Raw genomic sequence first — 23,495 nt, 5'->3', positions numbered from 1 at the left:
ACAGCTCTGCGGGGAGGAGGTGGTGGCACTGATCATACAGCTCTGCGGGGAGGAGGTGGTGGCACTGATCATACAGCTCTGCGGGGAGGAGGTGGTGGCACTGATCATACAGCTCTGCGGGGAGGAGGTGGTGGCTCTGATCCTACAGCTCTGCGGGGAGAATGTGGTGGCTCTGATCATACAGCTCTGCGGGGAGAAGGTGGTGGCACTGATCATACAGCTCTGCGGGGAGGAGGTGGTGGCACTGATCATACAGCTCTGCGGGGAGGAGGTGATTTCTCTGATCATACAGCTCTGCAGGGAGGAGGTGGTGGCTCTGATCATACATCTCTGCGGGGAGGAGGTGGTGGCACTGATCATACAGCTCTGCGGGGAGGAGGAGGTGGCTCTGATCATACAGCTCTGCGGGGAGGAGGAGGTGGCACTGATCATACAGCTCTGCGGGGAGGAGGTGGTGGCACTGATCATACAGCTCTGCGGGGAGGAGGTGGTGGCACTGATCATACAGCTCTGCGGGGAGGAGGTGGTGGCACTGATTATACAGCTCTGCGGGGAGAGGGTGGTGGCTCTGATCATACAGCTCTGCGGGGAGGAGGTGGTGGCTCTGATCATACAGCTCTGCGGGGAGAATGTGGTGGCTCTGATCATACAGCTCTGCGGGGAGAAGGTGGTGGCACTGATCATACGGCTCTCCGGGGAGGAGGTGATTTCTCTGATCATACAGCTCTGCAGGGAGGAGGTGGTGGCTCTGATCATACAGCTCTGCGGAGAGGAGGTGGTGGCACTGATCATACAGCTCTGCGGGGAGGAGGTGGTGGCACTGATCATACAGCTCTGCGGGGAGGAGGTGGTGGCACTGATCATACAGCTCTGCGGGGAGGAGGTGATTTCTCTGATCATACAGCTCTGCAGGGAGGAGGTGGTGGCTCTGATCATACAGCTCTGCGGGGAGGAGGTGGTGGCTCTGATCATACAGCTCTGCGGGGAGGAGGTGGTGGTACTGATCATACAGCTGTGCGGGGAGGAGGTGATTTCTCTGATCATACAGCTCTGCAGGGAGGAGGTGGTGGCTCTGATCATACAGCTCTGCGGGGAGGAGGAGATGGCACTGATCATACAGCTCTGCGGGGAGGAGGTGGTGGCACTGATCATACAGCTCTGCGGGGAGGAGGTGGTGGCACTGATCATACAGCTCTGCGGGGAGGAGGTGGTGGCACTGATCATACAGCTCTGCGGGGAGGAGGTGGTGGCACTGATTATACAGCTCTGCGGGGAGAGGGTGGTGGCTCTGATCATACAGCTCTGCGGGGAGGAGGTGGTGGCTCTGATCATACAGCTCTGCGGGGTGGAGGTGATTTCTCTGATCATACAGCTCTGCGGGGTGGAGGTGGTGGCACTGATTATACAGCTCTGCGGGGAGGAAGTGGTGGCTCTGATCATACAGCTCTGCGGGGAGGAGGTGGTGGCTCTGATCATACAGCTCTGCGGGGAGGAGGTGGTGGTACTGATCATACAGCTGTGCGGGGAGGAGGTGATTTCTCTGATCATACAGCTCTGATCATACTGATCTTACAGCTCTGCGGGGAGGAGGTGGTGGCACTGATTATACAGCTCTGCGGGGAGAGGGTGGTGGCACTGATCATACAGCTCTGCGGGGAGGAGGTGGTGGCACTGATTATACAGCTCTGCGGGGAGAGGGTGGTGGCTCTGATCATACAGCTCTGCGGGGAGGAGGTGGTGGCTCTGATCATACAGCTCTGCGGGGTGGAGGTGATTTCTCTGATCATACAGCTCTGCCGGGTGGAGGTGGTGGCACTGATTATACAGCTCTGCGGGGAGGAAGTGGTGGCTCTGATCATACAGCTCTGCGGGGGAGAAGGTGGTGGCACTGATCATACAGCTCTGCGGGGTGGAGGTGATTTCTCTGATCATACAGCTCTGCAGGGAGGAGTAGGTGGTGGCACTGATGATACAGCTCTGCGGGGAGGAGGTGGTGGTACTGATCATACAGCTCTGCGGGGAGGAGGTGGTGGCTCTGATCATACAGCTCTGCGGGGAGGAGGTGGTGGCTCTGATCATGCAGCTCTGCGGGGAGGAGTTGGTGGCACTGATCATACAGCTGTGCGGGGAGGAGGTGGTGGCACTGATCATACAGCTCTGCGGGGAGGAGGTGGTGGCTCTGATCATACAGCTCTGCGGGGAAGAGGTGGTCGCTCTGATCATACAGCTCTGCGGGGAGGAGGAGGTGGCACTGATCATACAGCTCTGCGGGGAGGAGGTGGTGGCACTGATCATACAGCTCTGCGGGGAGGAGGTGGTGGCACTGATCATACAGCTCTGCGGGGAGGAGGTGGTGGCACTGATCATACAGCTCTGCGGGGAGGAGGAGGTGGCACTGATCATACAGCTCTGCGGGGAGGAGGTGGTGGCACTGATCATACAGCTCTGCGGGGTGGAGGTGATTTCTCTGATCATACAGCTCTGCGTGGTGGAGGTGGTGGCACTGATTATACAGCTCTGCGGGGAGGAGGTGATTTCTCTGATCATACAGCTCTGCAGGGAGGAGGTGGTGGTACAGATCATACAGCTGTGCGGGGAGGAGGTGATTTCTCTGATCATACAGCTCTGCAGGGAGGAGGTGGTGGCTCTGATCATACATCTCTGCGGGGAAGGGTGGTGGCACTGATCATACAGCTCTGCGGGGAGGAGGAGGTGGCTCTGATCATACAGCTCTGCGGGGAGGAGGAGGTGGCACTGATCATACAGCTCTGCGGGGAGGAGGTGGTGGCACTGATCATACAGCTCTGCGGGGAGGAGGTGGTGGCACTGATCATACAGCTCTGCGGGGAGGAGGTGGTGGCACTGATTATACAGCTCTGCGGGGAGAGGGTGGTGGCTCTGATCATACAGCTCTGCGGGGAGGAGGTGGTGGCTCTGATCATACAGCTCTGCGGGGTGGAGGTGATTTCTCTGATCATACAGCTCTGCGTGGTGGAGGTGGTGGCACTGATTATACAGCTCTGCGGGGAGGAAGTGGTGGCACTGATCATACAGCTCTGCGGGGAGGAGGAGGTGGCTCTGATCATACAGCTCTGCGGGGAGGAGGAGGTGGCACTGATCATACAGCTCTGCGGGGAGGAGGTGGTGGCACTGATCATACAGCTCTGCGGGGAGGAGGTGGTGGCACTGATCATACAGCTCTGCGGGGAGGAGGTGGTGGCACTGATTATACAGCTCTGCGGGGAGAAGGTGGTGGCTCTGATCATACAGCTCTGCGGGGAGGAGGTGGTGGCTCTGATCATACAGCTCTGCGGGGTGGAGGTGATTTCTCTGATCATACAGCTCTGCGGGGTGGAGGTGGTGGCACTGATTATACAGCTCTGCGGGGAGGAAGTGGTGGCTCTGATCATACAGCTCTGCGGGGGAGAAGGTGGTGGCACTGATCATACAGCTCTGCGGGGTGGAGGTGATTTCTCTGATCATACAGCTCTGCAGGGAGGAGTAGGTGGTGGCACTGATGATACAGCTCTGCGGGGAGGAGGTGGTGGCACTGATCATACAGCTCTGCGGGGTGGAGGTGATTTCTCTGATCATACAGCTCTGCAGGGAGGAGTAGGTGGTGGCACTGATGATACAGCTCTGCGGGGAGGAGGTGGTGGCACTGATCATACAGCTCTGCGGGGAGGAGGTGGTGGCTCTGATCATACAGCTCTGCGGGGAGGAGGTGGTGGCTCTGATCATGCAGCTCTGCGGGGAGGAGGTGGTGGCACTGATCATACAGCTGTGCGGGGAGGAGGTGGTGGCACTGATCATACAGCTCTGCGGGGAGGAGGTGGTGGCTCTGATTATACAGCTCTGCGGGGAGGAGGAGGTGGCACTGATCATACAGCTGTGCGGGGAGGAGGTGGTGGCACTGATCATACAGCTCTGCGGGGAGGAGGTGGTGGCACTGATCATACAGCTCTGCGGGGAGGAGGAGGTGGCACTGATCATACAGCTCTGCGGGGAGGAGGTGGTGGCACTGATCATACAGCTCTGCGGGGAGGAGGTGGTGGCACTGATCATACAGCTCTGCTGGGAGGAGGAGGTGGCACTGATCATACAGCTCTGCGGGGAGGAGGTGGTGGCACTGATCATACAGCTCTGCGGGGAGGAGGTGGTGGCACTGATCGTACAGCTCTGCGGGGAGGAGGTGGTGGCACTGATCGTACAGCTCTGCGGGGAGGAGGTGGTGGCACTGATTATACAGCTCTGCAGGGAGGAGGTGGTGGCACTGATCATACAGCTCTGCGGGGAGAAGGTGTTGGCACTGATCATACAGCTCTCCGGGGAGGAGGTGATTTCTCTGATCATACAGCTCTGCAGGGAGGAGGAGGTTATGGCTCTGATCATACAGGTCTGAGGGGAGTAGGTGGTGGCTCTGATCATACAGCTCTGCGGGGAGAGGGTGGTGGCACTGATCATACAGCTCTGCGGGGAGGAGGTGATGGCTCTGATCCTACAGCTCTGCGGGGAGAATGTGGTGGCTCTGATCATACAGCTCTGCGGGGAGAAGGTGGTGGCACTGATCATACGGCTCTCCGGGGAGGAGGTGATTTCTCTGATCATACAGCTCTGCAGGGAGGAGGTGGTGGCTCTGATCATACAGCTCTGCGGAGAGGAGGTGGTGGCTCTGATCATGCAGCTCTGCGGGGAGGAGGTGGTGGCACTGATCATACAGCTCTGCGGGGAGGAGGTGGTGGTACTGATCATACAGCTGTGCGGGGAGGAGGTGATTTCTCTGATCATACAGCTCTGCAGGGAGGAGGTGGTGGTACTGACCATACAGCTGTGCGGGGAGGAGGTGATTTCTCTGATCATACAGCTCTGCAGGGAGGAGGTGGTGACACTGATCATACAGCTCTGCGGGGAGGAGGTGGTGGCACTGATCATACAGCTCTGCGGGGAGGAGGTGGTGGCACTGATCATACAGCTCTGCGGGGAGGAGGTGGTGGCACTGATCATACAGTTCTGCGGGGAGGAGGTGATTTCTCTGATCATACAGCTCTGCAGGGAGGAGGTGGTGGCTCTGATCATACAGCTCTGCGGGGAGGAGGTGGTGGCTCTGATCATACAGCTCTGCGGGGAGGAGGTGGTGGTACTGATCATACAGCTGTGCGGGGAGGAGGTGATTTCTCTGATCATACAGCTCTGCAGGGAGGAGGTGGTGGCTCTGATCATACAGCTCTGCGGGGAGGAGGAGGTGGCACTGATCATACAGCTCTGCGGGGAGGAGGTGGTGGCACTGATCATACAGCTCTGCGGGGAGGAGGTGGTGGCACTGATCATACAGCTCTTCGGAGAGGAGGTGGTGGCACTGATCATACAGCTCTGCGGGGAGGAGGTGGTGGCACTGATTATACAGCTCTGCGGGGAGAGGGTGGTGGCTCTGATCATACAGCTCTGCGGGGAGGAGGTGGTGGCTCTGATCATACAGCTCTGCGGGGTGGAGGTGATTTCTCTGATCATACAGCTCTGCGGGGTGGAGGTGGTGGCACTGATTATACAGCTCTGCGGGGAGGAAGTGGTGGCTCTGATCATACAGCTCTGCGGGGAGGAGGTGGTGGCTCTGATCATACAGCTCTGCGGGGAGGAGGTGGTGGTACTGATCATACAGCTGTGCGGGGAGGAGGTGATTTCTCTGATCATACAGCTCTGATCATACTGATCTTACAGCTCTGCGGGGAGGAGGTGGTGGCACTGATTATACAGCTCTGCGGGGAGAGGGTGGTGGCACTGATCATACAGCTCTGCGGGGAGGAGGTGGTGGCACTGATTATACAGCTCTGCGGGGAGAGGGTGGTGGCTCTGATCATACAGCTCTGCGGGGAGGAGGTGGTGGCTCTGATCATACAGCTCTGCGGGGTGGAGGTGATTTCTCTGATCATACAGCTCTGCGGGGTGGAGGTGGTGGCACTGATTATACAGCTCTGCGGGGAGGAAGTGGTGGCTCTGATCATACAGCTCTGCGGGGGAGAAGGTGGTGGCACTGATCATACAGCTCTGCGGGGTGGAGGTGATTTCTCTGATCATACAGCTCTGCAGGGAGGAGTAGGTGGTGGCACTGATGATACAGCTCTGCGGGGAGGAGGTGGTGGCACTGATCATACAGCTCTGCGGGGTGGAGGTGATTTCTCTGATCATACAGCTCTGCAGGGAGGAGTAGGTGGTGGCACTGATGATACAGCTCTGCGGGGATGAGGTGGTGGCACTGATCATACAGCTCTGCGGGGAGGAGGTGGTGGCTCTGATCATACAGCTCTGCGGGGAGGAGGTGGTGGCTCTGATCATGCAGCTCTGCGGGGAGGAGTTGGTGGCACTGATCATACAGCTGTGCGGGGAGGAGGTGGTGGCACTGATCATACAGCTCTGCGGGGAGGAGGTGGTGGCTCTGATCATACAGCTCTGCGGGGAAGAGGTGGTCGCTCTGATCATACAGCTCTGCGGGGAGGAGGAGGTGGCACTGATCATACAGCTCTGCGGGGAGGAGGTGGTGGCACTGATCATACAGCTCTGCGGGGAGGAGGTGGTGGCACTGATCATACAGCTCTGCGGGGAGGAGGTGGTGGCACTGATCATACAGCTCTGCGGGGAGGAGGAGGTGGCACTGATCATACAGCTCTGCGGGGAGGAGGTGGTGGCACTGATCATACAGCTCTGCGGGGAGGAGGTGGTGGCACTGATCATACAGCTCTGCGGGGAGGAGGTGATTTCTCTGATCATACAGCTCTGCAGGGAGGAGGTGGTGGTACAGATCATACAGCTGTGCGGGGAGGAGGTGATTTCTCTGATCATACAGCTCTGCAGGGAGGAGGTGGTGGCACTGATCATACAGCTCTGCGGGGAGGAGGTGGTGGCACTGATCATACAGCTCTGCGGGGAGGAGGTGGTGGCACTGATCATACAGCTCTGCGGGGAGGAGGTGGTGGCACTGATCATACAGCTCTGCGGGGAGGAGGTGATTTCTCTGATCATACAGCTCTGCAGGGAGGAGGTGGTGGCTCTGATCATACATCTCTGCGGGAAGGAGGTGGTGGCACTGATCATACAGCTCTGCGGGGAGGGGGTGGTGGCACTGATCATACAGCTCTGCGGGGAGGAGGAGGTGGCTCTGATCATACAGCTCTGCGGGGAGGAGGAGGTGGCACTGATCATACAGCTCTGCGGGGAGGAGGTGATGGCACTGATCATACAGCTCTGCGGGGAGGAGGTGGTGGCACTGATCATACAGCTCTGCGGGGAGGAGGTGGTGGCACTGATTATACAGCTCTGCGGGGAGAGGGTGGTGGCTCTGATCATACAGCTCTGCGGGGAGGAGGTGGTGGCTCTGATCATACAGCTCTGCGGGGTGGAGGTGATTTCTCTGATCATACAGCTCTGCGGGGTGGAGGTGGTGGCACTGATTATACAGCTCTGCGGGGAGGAAGTGGTGGCTCTGATCATACAGCTCTGCGGGGGAGAAGGTGGTGGCACTGATCATACAGCTCTGCGGGGTCGAGGTGATTTCTCTGATCATACAGCTCTGCAGGGAGGAGTAGGTGGTGGCACTGATGATACAGCTCTGCGGGGAGGAGGTGGTGGCACTGATCATACAGCTCTGCGGGGTGGAGGTGATTTCTCTGATCATACAGCTCTGCAGGGAGGAGTAGGTGGTGGCACTGATGATACAGCTCTGCGGGGAGGAGGTGGTGGCACTGATCATACAGCTCTGCGGGGAGGAGGTGGTGGCTCTGATCATACAGCTCTGCGGGGAGGAGGTGGTGGCTCTGATCATGCAGCTCTGCGGGGAGGAGGTGGTGGCACTGATCATACAGCTGTGCGGGGAGGAGGTGGTGGCACTGGTCATACAGCTCTGCGGGGAGGAGGTGGTGGCTCTGATCATACAGCTCTGCGGGGAGGTGGTGGTACTGATCATACAGCTGTGCGGGGAGGAGGTGATTTCTCTGATCATACAGCTCTGCAGGGAGGAGGTGGTGGCTCTGATCATACAGCTCTGCGGGGAGGAGGAGGTGGCACTGATCATACAGCTCTGCGGGGAGGAGGTGGTGGCACTGATCATACAGCTCTGCGGGGAGAAGGTGGTGGCACTGATCGTACAGCTCTGCGGGGAGGAGGTGGTGGCACTGATCATACAGCTCTGCAGGGAGGAGGTGGTGGCACTGATCATACAGCTCTGCGGGGAGAAGGTGTTGGCACTGATCATACAGCTCTCCGGGGAGGAGGTGATTTCTCTGATCATACAGCTCTGCAGGGAGGAGGAGGTTATGGCTCTGATCATACAGGTCTGAGGGGAGTAGGTGGTGGCTCTGATCATACAGCTCTGCGGGGAGAGGGTGGTGGCACTGATCATACAGCTCTGCGGGGAGGAGGTGATGGCTCTGATCCTACAGCTCTGCGGGGAGAATGTGGTGGCTCTGATCATACAGCTCTGCGGGGGAGAAGGTGTTGGCACTGATCATACAGCTCTGCGGGGTGGAGGTGATTTCTCTGATCATACAGCTCTGCAGGGAGGAGTAGGTGGTGGCACTGATCATACAGCTCTGCGGGGGAGAAGGTGGTGGCACTAATCATACGGCTCTCCGGGGAGGAGGTGATTTCTCTGATCATACAGCTCTGCAGGGAGGAGGTGGTGGCTCTGATCATACAGCTCTGCGGGGAGGAGGTGGTGGCTCTGATCATACAGCTCTGCGGGGAGGAGGTGGTGGTACTGATCATACAGCTGTGCGGGGAGGAGGTGATTTCTCTGATCATACAGCTCTGCAGGGAGGAGGTGGTGGCTCTGATCATACAGCTCTGCGGGGAGGAGGTGGTGGCTCTGATCATACAGCTCTGCGGGGAGGAGGTGGTGGTACTGATCATACAGCTGTGCGGGGAGGAGGTGATTTCTCTGATCATACAGCTCTGCAGGGAGGAGGTGGTGGCTCTGATCATACAGCTCTGCGGGGAGGAGGTGGTGGCTCTGATCATACAGCTCTGCGGGGAGGAGGAGGTGGCACTGATCATACAGCTCTGCGGGGAGGAGGTGGTGGCACTGATCATACAGCTCTGCGGGGAGGAGGTGGTGGCACTGATCATACAGCTCTGCGGGGAGGAGGTGGTGGCACTGATCATACAGCTCTGCGGGGAGGAGGAGGTGGCTCTGATCATACAGCTCTGCGGGGAGGAGGAGGTGGCACTGATCATACAGCTCTGCGGGGAGGAGGTGGTGGCACTGATCATACAGCTTTGCGGGGAGGAGGTGGTAGCACTGATCATACAGCTCTGCGGGGAGGAGGTGGTGGCACTGATTATACAGCTCTGCGGGGAGAGGGTGGTGGCTCTGATCATACAGCTCTGCGGGGAGGAGGTGGTGGCTCTGATCATACAGCTCTGCGGGGTGGAGGTGATTTCTCTGATCATACAGCTCTGCGGGGTGGAGGTGGTGGCACTGATTATACAGCTCTGCGGGGAGGAAGTGGTGGCTCTGATCATACAGCTCTGCTGGGGAGAAGGTGGTGGCACTGATCATACAGCTCTGCGGGGTGGAGGTGATTTCTCTGATCATACAGCTCTGCAGGGAGGAGTAGGTGGTGGCACTGATGATACAGCTCTGCGGGGAGGAGGTGGTGGCACTGATCATACAGCTCTGCGGGGAGGAGGTGGTGGCTCTGATCATACAGCTCTGCGGGGAGGAGGTGGTGGCTCTGATCATGCAGCTCTGCGGGGAGGAGTTGGTGGCACTGATCATACAGCTGTGCGGGGAGGAGGTGGTGGCACTGATCATACAGCTCTGCGGGGAGGAGGTGGTGGCTCTGATCATACAGCTCTGCGGGGAGGAGGTGGTGGTACTGATCATACAGCTGTGCGGGGAGGAGGTGATTTCTCTGATCATACAGCTCTGCAGGGAAGAGGTGGTGGCTCTGATCATACAGCTCTGCGGGGAGGAGGTGGTGGCACTGATCATACAGCTCTGCGGGGAGGAGGTGTTGGCTCTGATCATACAGCTCTGCGGGGAGGAGGAGGTGGCACTGATCATACAGCTCTGCAGGGAGGAGTAGGTGGTGGCACTGATGATACAGCTCTGCGGGGAGGAGGTTGTGGCACTGATCATACAGCTCTGCGGGGTGGAGGTGATTTCTCTGATCATACAGCTCTGCAGGGAGGAGTAGGTGGTGGCACTGATGATACAGCTCTGCGGGGAGGAGTTGGTGGCACTGATCATACAGCTCTGCGGGGAGGAGGTGGTGGCTCTGATCATACAGCTCTGCGGGGAGGAGGTGGTGGCTCTGATCATGCAGCTCTGCGGGGAGGAGTTGGTGGCACTGATCATACAGCTGTGCGGGGAGGAGGTGGTGGCACTGATCATACAGCTCTGCGGGGAGGAGGTGGTGGCTCTGATCATACAGCTCTGCGGGGAGGAGGTGGTGGTACTGATCATACAGCTGTGCGGGGAGGAGGTGATTTCTCTGATCATACAGCTCTGCAGGGAAGAGGTGGTGGCTCTGATCATACAGCTCTGCGGGGAGGAGGTGGTGGCACTGATCATACAGCTCTGCGGGGAGGAGGTGGTGGCTCTGATCATACAGCTCTGCGGGGAGGAGGTGGTGGCTCTGATCATACAGCTCTGCGGGGAGGAGGAGGTGGCACTGATCATACAGCTCTGCGGGGAGGAGGTGGTGGCACTGATCATACAGCTCTGCGGGGAGGAGGTGGTGGCACTGATCATACAGCTCTGCGGGGAGGAGGTGGTGGCACTGATCATACAGCTCTGCGGGGAGGAGGAGGTGGCTCTGATCATACAGCTCTGCGGGGAGGAGGAGGTGGCACTGATCATACAGCTCTGCGGGGAGGAGGTGGTGGCACTGATCATACAGCTCTGCGGGGAGGAGGTGGTGGCACTGATCATACAGCTCTGCGGGGAGGAGGTGGTGGCACTGATCATACAGCTCTGCGGGGAGGAGGTGGTGGCACTGATCATACAGCTCTGCGGGGAGGAGGAGGTGGCTCTGATCATACAGCTCTGCGGGGAGGAGGAGGTGGCACTGATCATACAGCTCTGCGGGGAGGAGGAGGTGGCACTGATCATACAGCTCTGCGGGGAGGAGGTGGTGGCACTGATCGTACAGCTCTGCGGGGAGGAGGTGGTGGCACTGATCATACAGCTCTGCGGGGAGGAGGTGGTGGCACTGATCATACAGCTCTGCGGGGAGGAGGTGGTGGCTCTGATCATACAGCTCTGCGGGGAGGAGGTGGTGGCTCTGATCATGCAGCTCTGCGGGGAGGAGTTGGTGGCACTGATCATACAGCTGTGCGGGGAGGAGGTGGTGGCACTGATCATACAGCTCTGCGGGGAGGAGGTGGTGGCTCTGATCATACAGCTCTGCGGGGAGGAGGTGGTGGTACTGATCATACAGCTGTGCGGGGAGGAGGTGATTTCTCTGATCATACAGCTCTGCAGGGAAGAGGTGGTGGCTCTGATCATACAGCTCTGCGGGGAGGAGGTGGTGGCACTGATCATACAGCTCTGCGGGGAGGAGGTGGTGGCTCTGATCATACAGCTCTGCGGGGAGGAGGTGGTGGCTCTGATCATACAGCTCTGCGGGGAGGAGGAGGTGGCACTGATCATACAGCTCTGCAGGGAGGAGTAGGTGGTGGCACTGATGATACAGCTCTGCGGGGAGGAGGTTGTGGCACTGATCATACAGCTCTGCGGGGTGGAGGTGATTTCTCTGATCATACAGCTCTGCAGGGAGGAGTAGGTGGTGGCACTGATGACACAGCTCTGCGGGGAGGAGGTGGTGGCACTGATCATACAGCTATGCGGGGAGGAGGTGGTGGCTCTGATCATACAGCTCTGCGGGGAGGAGGTGGTGGCTCTGATCATGCAGCTCTGCGGGGAGAAGTTGGTGGCACTGATCATACAGCTGTGCGGGGAGGAGGTGGTGGCACTGATCATACAGCTCTGCGGGGAGGAGGTGGTGGCTCTGATCATACAGCTCTTCGGGGAGGAGGTGGTGGTACTGATCATACAGCTGTGCGGGGAGGAGGTGATTTCTCTGATCATACAGCTCTGCAGGGAAGAGGTGGTGGCTCTGATCATACAGCTCTGCGGGGAGGAGGTGGTGGCACTGATCATACAGCTCTGCGGGGAGGAGGTGGTGGCTCTGATCATACAGCTCTGCGGGGAGGAGGTGGTGGCTCTGATCATACAGCTCTGCGGGGAGGAGGAGGTGGCACTGATCATACAGCTCTGCGGGGAGGAGGTGGTGGCACTGATCATACAGCTCTGCGGGGAGGAGGTGGTGGTACTGATCATACAGCTCTGCGGGGAGGAGGTGGTGGCACTGATCATACAGCTCTGCGGGGAGGAGGAGGTGGCTCTGATCATACAGCTCTGCGGGGAGGAGGAGGTGGCACTGATCATACAGCTCTGCGGGGAGGAGGTGGTGGCACTGATCATACAGCTCTGCGGGGAGGAGGTGGTGGCACTGATCATACAGCTCTGCGGGGAGGAGGTGGTGGCACTGATCATACAGCTCTGCGGGGAGGAGGTGGTGGCACTGATCATACAGCTCTGCGGGGAGGAGGAGGTGGCTCTGATCATACAGCTCTGCGGGGAGGAGGAGGTGGCACTGATCATACAGCTCTGCGGGGAGGAGGAGGTGGCACTGATCATACAGCTCTGCGGGGAGGAGGTGGTGGCACTGATCGTACAGCTCTGCGGGGAGGAGGTGGTGGCACTGATCATACAGCTCTGCGGGGAGGAGGTGGTGGCACTGATCATACAGCTCTGCGGGGAGGAGGTGGTGGCTCTGATCATACAGCTCTGCGGGGAGGAGGTGGTGGCTCTGATCATGCAGCTCTGCGGGGAGGAGTTGGTGGCACTGATCATACAGCTGTGCGGGGAGGAGGTGGTGGCACTGATCATACAGCTCTGCGGGGAGGAGGTGGTGGCTCTGATCATACAGCTCTGCGGGGAGGAGGTGGTGGTACTGATCATACAGCTGTGCGGGGAGGAGGTGATTTCTCTGATCATACAGCTCCGCAGGGAAGAGGTGGTGGCTCTGATCATACAGCTCTGCGGGGAGGAGGTGGTGGCACTGATCATACAGCTCTGCGGGGAGGAGGTGGTGGCTCTGATCATACAGCTCTGCGGGGAGGAGGTGGTGGCTCTGATCATACAGCTCTGCGGGGAGGAGGAGGTGGCACTGATCATACAGCTCTGCGGGGAGGAAGTGGTGGCTCTGATCATACAGCTCTGCGGGGGAGAAGGTGGTGGCACTGATCATACAGCTCTGCGGGGTGGAGGTGATTTCTCTGATCATACAGCTCTGCAGGGAGGAGTAGGTGGTGGCACTGATGATACAGCTCTGCGGGGAGGAGGTTGTGGCACTGATCATACAGCTCTGCGGGGTGGAGGTGATTTCTCTGATCATACAGCTCTGCAGGGAGGAGTAGGTGGTGGCACTGATGATACAGCTCTGCGGGGAGGAGGTGGTGGCACTGATCATACAGCTCTGCGGGGAGGAGGTGGTAGCACTGATCATACAGCTCTGCGGGGAGGAGGTGGTGGCACTGATTATACAGCTCTGCGGGGAGAGGGTGGTGGCTCTGATCATACAGCTCTGCGGGGAGGATGTGGTGGCTCTGATCATACAGCTCTGCGGGGTGGAGGTGATTTCTCTGATCATACAGCTCTGCGGGGTGGAGGTGGTGGCACTGATTATACAGCTCTGCGGGGAGGAAGTGGTGGCTCTGATCATACAGCTCTGCGGGGGAGAAGGTGGTGGCACTGATCATACAGCTCTGCGGGGTGGAGGTGATTTCTCTGATCATACAGCTCTGCAGGGAGGAGTAGGTGGTGGCACTGATGATACAGCTCTGCGGGGAGGAGGTTGTGGCACTGATCATTCAGCTCTGCGGGGTGGAGGTGATTTCTCTGATCATACAGCTCTGCAGGGAGGAGTAGGTGGTGGCACTGATGATACAGCTCTGCGGGGAGGAGGTGGTGGCACTGATCATACAGCTCTGCGGGGAGGAGGTGGTGGCTCTGATCATACAGCTCTGCGGGGAGGAGGTGGTGGCTCTGATCATGCAGCTCAGCGGGGAGGAGTTGGTGGCACTGATCATACAGCTGTGCGGGGAGGAGGTGGTGGCACTGATCATACAGCTCTGCGGGGAGGAGGTGGTGGCTCTGATCATACAGCTCTGCGGGGAGGAGGTGGTGGTACTGATCATACAGCTGTGCGGGGAGGAGGTGATTTCTCTGATCATACAGCTCTTCAGGGAAGAGGTGGTGGCTCTGATCATACAGCTCTGCGGGGAGGAGGAGGTGGCACTGATCATACAGCTCTGCGGGGAGGAGGTGGTGGCACTGATCATACAGCTCTGCGGGGAGGAGGTGGTGGCACTGATCATACAGCTCTGCGGGGAGGAGGTGGTGGCACTGATCATACAGCTCTGCGGGGAGGAGGAGGTGGCACTGATCATACAGCTCTGCGGGGAGGAGGTGGTGGCACTGATCATACAGCTCTGCGGGGAGGAGGTGGTGGCACTGATCATACAGCTCTGCGGGGAGGAGGTGATTTCTCTGATCATATAGCTCTGCAGGGAGGAGGTGGTGGTACTGATCATACAGCTGTGCGGGGAGGAGGTGATTTCTCTGATCATACAGCTCTGCAGGGAGGAGGTGGTGGCACTGATCATACAGCTCTGCGGGGAGGAGGTGGTGGCACTGATCATACAGCTCTGCGGGGAGGAGGTGGTGGCACTGATCATACAGCTCTGCGGGGAGGAGGTGGTGGCACTGATCATACAGCTCTGCGGGGAGGAGGTGATTTCTCTGATCATACAGCTCTGCAGGGAGGAGGTGGTGGCTCTGATCATACATCTCTGCGGGGAGGAGGTGGTGGCTCTGATCATACAGCTCTGCGGGGGAGAAGGTGGTGGCACTGATCATACAGCTCTGCGGGGTCGAGGTGATTTCTCTGATCATACAGCTCTGCAGGGAGGAGTAGGTGGTGGCACTGATGATACAGCTCTGCGGGGAGGAGGTGGTGGCACTGATCATACAGCTCTGCGGGGAGGAGGTGATTTCTCTGATCATACAGCTCTGCAGGGAGGAGGTGGTGGTACAGATCATACAGCTGTGCGGGGAGGAGGTGATTTCTCTGATCATACAGCTCTGCAGGGAGGAGGTGGTGGCACTGATCATACAGCTCTGCGGGGAGGAGGTGGTGGCACTGATCATACAGCTCTGCGGGGAGGAGGTGGTGGCACTGATCATACAGCTCTGCGGGGAGGAGGTGGTGGCACTGATCATACAGCTCTGCGGGGAGGAGGTGATTTCTCTGATCATACAGCTCTGCAGGGAGGAGGTGGTGGCTCTGATCATACATCTCTGCGGGGAGGAGGTGGTGGCACTGATCATACAGCTCTGCGGGGAGGAGGTGGTGGCACTGATCATACAGCTCTGCGGGGAGGAGGAGGTGGCTCTGATCATACAGCTCTGCGGGGAGGAGGAGGTGGCACTGATCATACAGCTCTGCGGGGAGGAGGTGGTGGCACTGATCATACAGCTCTGCGGGGAGGAGGTGGTGGCACTGATTATACAGCTCTGCGGGGAGAGGGTGGTGGCTCTGATCATACAGCTCTGCGGGGAGGAGGTGGTGGCTTTAATCATACAGCTCTGCGGGGTGGAGGTGATTTCTCTGATCATACAGCTCTGCGGGGTGGAGGTGGTGGCACTGATTATACAGCTCTGCGGGGAGGAAGTGGTGGCTCTGATCATACAGCTCTGCGGGGGAGAAGGTGGTGGCACTGATCATACAGCTCTGCGGGGTCGAGGTGATTTCTCTGATCATACAGCTCTGCAGGGAGGAGTAGGTGGTGGCACTGATGATACAGCTCTGCGGGGAGGAGGTGGTGGCACTAATCATACGGCTCTCCGGGGAGGAGGTGATTTCTCTGATCATACAGCTCTGCAGGGAGGAGGAGGTGGTGGCTCTGATCATACAGCTCTGCGGGGAGAAGGTGGTGGCTCTGATCACACAGCTCTGCGGGGAGGAGAAGGTGGTGGCACTGATCGTACAGCTCTGCGGGGAGGAGGTGGTGGCACTGATCATACAGCTCTGCAGGGAGGAGGTGGTGGCACTGATCATACAGCTCTGCGGGGAGAAGGTAACATAGTAACATAGTAACATAGTTAGTAAGGCCGAAAAAAGACATTTGTCCATCCAGTTCAGCCTATATTCCATCATAATAAATCCCCAGATCTACGTCCTTCTACAGAACCTAATAATTGTATGATACAATATTGTTCTGCTCCAGGAAGACATCCAGGCCTCTCTTGAACCCCTCGACTGAGTTCGCCATCACCACCTCCTCAGGCAAGCAATTCCAGATTCTCACTGCCCTAACAGTAAAGAATCCTCTTCTATGTTGGTGGAAAAACCTTCTCTCCTCCAGACGCAAAGAATGCCCCCTTGTGCCCGTCACCTTCCTTGGTATAAACAGATCCTCAGCGAGATATTTGTATTGTCCCCTTATATACTTATACATGGTTATTAGATCGCCCCTCAGTCGTCTTTTTTCTAGACTAAATAATCCTAATTTCGCTAATCTATCTGGGTATTGTAGTTCTCCCATCCCCTTTATTAATTTTGTTTCCCTCCTTTGTACTCTCTCTAGTTCCATTATATCCTTCCTGAGCACCGGTGCCCAAAACTGGACACAGTACTCCATGTGCGGTCTAACTAGGGATTTGTACAGAGGCAGTATAATGCTCTCATCATGTGTATCCAGACCTCTTTTAATGCACCCCATGATCCTATTTGCCTTGGCAGCTGCTGCCTGGCACTGGCTGCTCCAGGTAAGTTTATCATTAACTAGGATCCCCAAGTCCTTCTCCCTGTCAGATTTACCCAGTGGTTTCCCGTTCAGTGTGTAATGGTGATATTGATTCCCTCTTCCCATGTGTATAACCTTACATTTATCATTGTTAAACCTCATCTGCCACCTTTCAGCCCAAGTTTCCAACTTATCCAGATCCATCTGTAGCAGAATACTATCTTCTCTTGTATTAACTGCTTTACATAGTTTTGTATCATCTGCAAATATCGATATTTTACTGTGTAAACCTTCTACCAGATCATTAATGAATATGTTGAAGAGAACAGGTCCCAATACTGACCCCTGCGGTACCCCACTGGTCACAGCGACCCAGTTAGAGACTATACCATTTATAACCACCCTCTGCTTTCTATCACTAAGCCAGTTACTAACCCATTTACACACATTTTCCCCCAGACCAAGCATTCTCATTTTGTGTACCAACCTCTTGTGTGGCACGGTATCAAACGCTTTGGAAAAATCGAGATATACCACGTCCAATGACTCACCGTGGTCCAGTCTATAGCTTACCTCTTCATAAAAACTGATTAGATTGGTTTGACAGGAGCGATTTCTCATAAACCCATGCTGATATGGAGTTAAACAGTTATTCTCATTGAGATAATCCAGAATAACATCCCTCAGAAACCCTTCAAATATTTTACCAACAATAGAGGTTAGACTTACTGGCCTATAATTTCCAGGTTCACTTTTAGAGCCCTTTTTGAATATTGGCACCACATTTGCTATGCGCCAGTCCTGCGGAACAGACCCTGTCGCTATAGAGTCACTAAAAATAAGAAATAATGGTTTATCTATTACATTACTTAGTTCTCTTAGTACTCGTGGGTGTATGCCATCCGGACCCGGAGATTTATCTATTTTAATCTTATTTAGCCGGTTTCGCACCTCTTCTTGGGTTAGATTGGTGACTCTTAATATAGGGTTTTCATTGTTTCTTGGGATTTCACCTAGCATTTCATTTTCCACCGTGAATACCGTGGAGAAGAAGGTGTTTAATATGTTAGCTTTTTCCTCGTCATCTACAACCATTCTTTCCTCACTATTTTTTAAGGGGCCTACATTTTCAGTTTTTATTCTTTTACTATTGATATAGTTGAAGAACAGTTTGGGATTAGTTTTACTCTCCTTAGCAATGTGCTTCTCTGTTTCCTTTTTGGCAGCTTTAATTATTTTTTTAGATAAAGTATTTTTCTCCCTATAGTTTTTTAGAGCTTCAATGGTGCCATCCTGCTTTAGTAGTGCAAATGCTTTCTTTTTACTGTTAATTGCCTGTCTTACTTCTTTGTTTAGCCACATTGGGTTTTTCCTATTTCTAGTCCTTTTATTCCCACAAGGTATAAACCGCTTACACTGCCTATTTAGGATGTTCTTAAACATTTCCCATTTATTATCTGTATTCTCATTTCTGAGGATATTGTCCCAGTCTACCAGATTAAGGGCATCTCTAAGCTGTTCAAACTTTGCCTTCCTAAAGTTCAATGTTTTTGTGACTCCCTGACAAGTCCCCCTAGTGAAAGACAGGTGAAACTGCACAATATTGTGGTCGCTATTTCCTAAATGCCCAACCACCTGCAGATTTGTTATTCTGTCAGGTCTATTAGATAGTATTAGGTCTAAAAGTGCTGCTCCTCTGGTTGGATTCTGCACCAATTGTGAAAGATAATTTTTCTTGGTTATTAGCAGAAACCTGTTGCCTTTATGGGTTTCACAGCTTTCTGTTTCCCAGTTAATATCCGGGTAGTTAAAGTCCCCCATAACCAGGACCTCATTATGGGTTGCAGCTTCATCTATCTGCTTTAGAAGTAGACTTTCCATGCTTTCTGTTATATTTGGGGGTTTGTAACAGACCCCAATGAGAATTTTGTTACCATTTTTCCCTCCATGAATTTCAACCCATATGGACTCGACATCCTCATTCCCTTCGCTAATATCCTCCCTTAAAGTGGACTTTAGACAAGACTTTACATAGAGACAAACCCCTCTTCCTCTCCGATTTTTACGATCCTTTCTAAACAGACTGTAACCCTGTAAGTTAACTGCCCAGTCATAGCTTTCATCTAACCATGTCTCGGTTATTCCCACTATGTCAAAGTTACCTGTAGATATTTCTGCTTCTAGTTCTTCCATCTTGTTTGTCAGGCTTCTGGCGTTTGCGAGCATGCAGTTTAGAGGATTTTGTTTTGTTCCAATCTCCTCACTGTGGATTGTTTTAGAAATGTTCTTACCTCCCGTCTGAGTATGTTTTCCTGGGTCGTCTTTGTTCGAGTCTAATGTTTTTCTTCCCGTCCCATCTTCTTCTAGTTTAACGCCCTCCTGATGAGTGTAGCGAGTCTTCTGGCGAATGTGTGTTTCCCAGGTTTGTACAGCTCTCCGGGGAGGAGGTGATTTCTCTGATCATACAGCTCTGCGAGGAGGAGGTGGTGGCTCTGATCATACAGCTCTGCGGGGAGAGGGTGGTGGCACTGATCATACAGCTCTGCGGGGAGGAGGTGATGGCTCTGATCCTACAGCTCTGCAGGGAGAATGTGGTGGCACTGATCATACAGCTCTGCGGGGAGGAGGTGGTGGCAGTGATCATACAGCTCTGCGGGGAGAAGGTTTTGGCACTGATCATACGGCTGTGCGCGGAGGAGATGATTTCTCTGATCATACAGCTCTGCGGGGAGAAGGTGGTGGCTCTGATCATACGACTCTGCGCGGAGGAGGTGATTTCTCTGATCATACAGCTCTGCAGGGAGGAGGAGGTGGTGGCTCTGATCATACAGCTCTGCAGGGAGGAGGTGGTGGCACTGATCATACAGCTCTGCGGGGAGAAGGTGTTGGCACTGATCATACAGCTCTGCGGGGAGGAGGTGGTGGCTCTGATCATACAGCTCTGCAGGGAGGAGGAGGTTATGGCTCTGATCATACAGCTCTGCGGGGAGGAGGTGATTTCTCTGATCATACAGCTCTGCAGGGAGGAGGAGGTTATGGCTCTGATCATACAGCTCTGAGGGGAGGAGGTGATTTCTCTGATCATACAGCTCTGCATGGGAGGAGGAGGTTATGGCACTGATCATACAGCTCTGCGGGGAGGAGGTGATTTCTCTGATCATACAGCTCTGCAGGGAGGAGGAGGTTATGGCTCTGATCATACAGCTCTGAGGGGAGTAGGTGGTGGCTCTGATCATACAGCTCTGCGGGGAGAGGGTGGTGGCACTGATCATACAGCTCTGCGGGGAGGAGGTGGTGGCTCTGATCCTACAGCTCTGCGGGGAGAATGTGGTGGCTCTGATCATACAGCTCTGCGGGGAGAATGTGGTGGCTCTGATCATACAGCTCTGAGGGGAGTAGGTGGTGGCTCTGATCATACAGCTCTGCGGGGAGAGGGTGGTGGCACTGATCATACAGCTCTGCGGGGAGGAGGTGGTGGCTCTGATCATGCAGCTCTGCGGGGAGGAGGTGGTGGCTCTGATCATACAGCTCTGCGGGGAGAATGTGGTGGCTCTGATCATACAGCTCTGCGGGGAGGAGGTGGTGGCACTGATCATACAGCTCTGCGGGGAGGAGGTGGTGGCTCTGATCATACAGCTCTGCGGGGAGGAGGTGGTGGCACTGATCATACAGCTGTGCGGGGAGGAGGTGATTTCTCTGATCATACAGCTCTGCAGGGAGGAGGTGGTGGCTCTGATCATACAGCTCTGCGGGGAGGAGGTGGTGGCTCTGATCATACAGCTCTGCGGGGAGGAGGAGGTGGCACTGATCATACAGCTCTGCGGGGAGTAGGTGGTGGCTCTGATCATACAGCTCTGCGGGGAGAGGGTGGTGGCACTGATCATACAGATCTGCGGGGAGGAGGTGATTTCTCTGATCAAACAGCTCTGCAGGGAGAAGGTGGTGGCTCTGATCATACAGCTCTGCGGGGAGGAGGTGGTGGCTCTGATCATATAGCTCTGCGGGGAGGAGGAGGAGGTGGCACTGATCATACAGCTCTGCGGGGAGGAGGTGGTGGCACTGATCATACAGCTCTGCGGGGAGGAGGTGGTGGCACTGATCATACAGCTCTGCGGGGAGGAGGTGGTGGCACTGATCATACAGCTCTGCGGGGAGAGGGTGGTGGTACTGATCATACAGTTCTGCGTGGAGGAGGAGGTGGCACTGATCATACAGCTCTGCGGGGAGAAAGTGGTGGCACTGATCATACAGCTCTGCAGGGAGAGGGTGGTGGCACTGATCATACAGCTCTGCGGGGAGAGGTGGTGGCACTGATCATACAGCTCTGCGGGAGAGGGTGGTGGCACTGATCATACAGCTCTGCGGGGAGAGGGTGGTGGCTCTGATCATAAAGCTCTGCGGGGAGGAGGTGGTGGCTCTGATCATACAGCTCTGCGGGGTGGAGGTGATTTCTCTGATCATACAGCTCTGCGGGGTGGAGGTGGTGGCACTGATTATATCGCTCTGCGGGGAGGAAGTGGTGGCACTGATCATACAGCTCTGCGGGGGAGAAGGTGGTGGCACTGATCATACAGCTCTGCGGGGTGGAGGTGATTTCTCTGATCATACAGCTCTGCAGGGAGGAAGTGGTGGCTCTGATCATACAGCTCTGCGGGGGAGAAGGTGGTGGCACTGATGATACAGCTCTGCGGGGAGGAGGTGGTGGCACTGATCATACAGTTTTGCGGGAGACGGTGGTGGCACTGATCATACAGCTCTGCGGGGAGTGGTGGTGGCACTGATCATACAGCTCTGCGGGGAGAAGGTGGTGGCTCTGATCATACAGCTCTGCGGGGAGGAGGTGGTGGTACTGATCATACGGCTCTCCGCGGAGGAGGTGATTTCTCTGATCATACAGCTCTGCAGGGAGGAGGAGGTGGTGGCTCTGATCATACAGCTCTGCGGGGAGAAGGTGGTGGCTCTGATCATGCAGCTCTGCGGGGAGGAGAAGGTGGTGGCACTGATCGTACAGCTCTGCGGGGAGGAGGTGGTGGCACTGATCATACAGCTTTGCAGGGAGGAGGTGGTGGCTCTGATCATACAGCTCTGCGGGGAGGAGGTGGTGGCACCGATCATACAGGTCTGAGGGGAGTAGGTGGTGGCTCTGATCATACAGCTCTGCGGGGAGGAGGTGGTGGCACTGATCATACAGCTCTGCGGGGAGGAGGTGGTGGCACTGATGATACAGCTCTGCGGGGAGGAAGTGGTGGCACTGATCATACAGCTCTGCGGGGAGGAGGTGGTGGCACTGATCATACAGCTCTGCGGGGAGGAGGTGGTGGCTCTGATCATACAGCTCTGCGGGGAGGATGTGGTGGCACTGATGATACAGCTCTGCGGGGAGGAAGTGGTGGCACTGATCATACAGCTCTGCGGGGAGGAGGTGGTGGCACTGATCATACAGCTCTGCGGGGAGGAGGTGGTGGCACTGATGATACAGCTCTGCGGGGAGGAAGTGGTGGCACTGATCATACAGCTCTGCGGGGAGGAGGTGGTGGCACTGATCATACAGCTCTGCGGGGAGGAGGTGGTGGCACTGATGATACAGCTCTGCGGGGAGGAAGTGGTGGCACTGATGATACAGCTCTGCGGGGAGGAGGTGGTGGCACTGATCATACAGCTCTGCGGGGGAGGTGGTGGCTCTTATAAGAGCCTTTGTGGTAACAGAACAGGGGCTGCAGCTTATTTCTTAGCCGCGGGCTTCTTGGCTTTCGCAGCCTTCTTAGCCGGACTCTTGGCGGGTTTGGCCGCCTTCTTAGCCGGACTCTTCGTCACCTTCTTGGGCATGGGAGCGGCTTTCGGCTTCTTGGCCGCTTTCTTGGCCGCTGCGGGCTTCTTGGCCTTTTTCGGGCTCTTCTTGGCCGCAGTCGGAGCCTTCTTGGGCTTCTTCGGAGATTTGGCGGCTTTCTTGGCAGCAGCGGGTTTCTTAGGTTTGGCCGCAGCTGCTGGCTTCGTCTTGGCCACTTTGTCCTTCGTCTCCTGCTTCTTGTTCAGCTTGAAGGACCCGGAGGCGCCGCTGCCTTTCACCTGGAGGAGGGCGCCCTTGGTGACCAGAGCCTTGACGGCCAGCTTCAGGCGGCTGTTGTTCTTCTCTACATCGTATCCTCCAGCAGACAGAGCCTTCTTCAGGGCGGCCAGAGACACCCCGCTGCGCTCCTTGGAGGCGGACACGGCTTTCACGATCAGCTCGGAGACGCTGGGGCCGGAGGGTTTATTGCTCTTCTTGGCAGCAGATTTCTTCGGCTGCTTCTTGGATTTGGCGGCCGGTTCTGCGGGAGGGGGAGCGGCGGCTGGCGCGGTCTCTGCCATCATGTGCTGCTGAAGCAAAATGAAAATATTTCCTGATAGGAAGGAAAACACTGAGGCCGGAGCTGGAGGCGCCTGTTATATGTACAGGCTTACTGCGCACTGATTGGCTGCTGAGCAGCACCGTCCTGAGCTTCTATTGGCTGACACTGGACACAGGCCCCGCCCCCTCCCAGCTGAGTCCGAGTGAAGCTCCGCTCTCCCCTTGTGCTTCCCTGCCCGGGATAAAAGCCCTTTACCGGCTAACACCGGACAGCAGAGCGCGATTCCTCCGTCTCCTCCCC

At 56.2% G+C, this 23,495-nt stretch overlaps 1 protein-coding gene across 1 annotated transcript; it reads right to left on the bottom strand.

Moving 5' to 3' along the window:
• Nucleotides 1-22,582: 22,582 nt before the first annotated feature.
• On the bottom strand, nucleotides 22,583-23,214 carry LOC138645957 (histone H1C-like). Its single transcript, XM_069735434.1, has one exon. It carries the CDS (start codon nucleotides 23,212-23,214, stop codon nucleotides 22,588-22,590), a length of 627 nt encoding a protein of 208 aa, XP_069591535.1. The 3' UTR covers nucleotides 22,583-22,587.
• Nucleotides 23,215-23,495: the final 281 nt, after the last annotated feature.

This window comes from Ranitomeya imitator, chromosome 7, assembly GCF_032444005.1.
Source record: "Ranitomeya imitator isolate aRanImi1 chromosome 7, aRanImi1.pri, whole genome shotgun sequence".
Taxonomy (NCBI): Eukaryota; Metazoa; Chordata; class Amphibia; order Anura; family Dendrobatidae; genus Ranitomeya; species Ranitomeya imitator.
The sequence above is the reverse complement of the archived record's forward strand: the minus strand, read 5'-3'. Positions and strand labels throughout refer to the sequence as shown.

Coding starts and splice junctions, on each gene's coding strand:
- LOC138645957 (XM_069735434.1), bottom strand. CDS start 23,214: ATGGCAGAGACCGCGCCAGCCGCCGCTCCCCCTCCCGCAGAACCGGCC.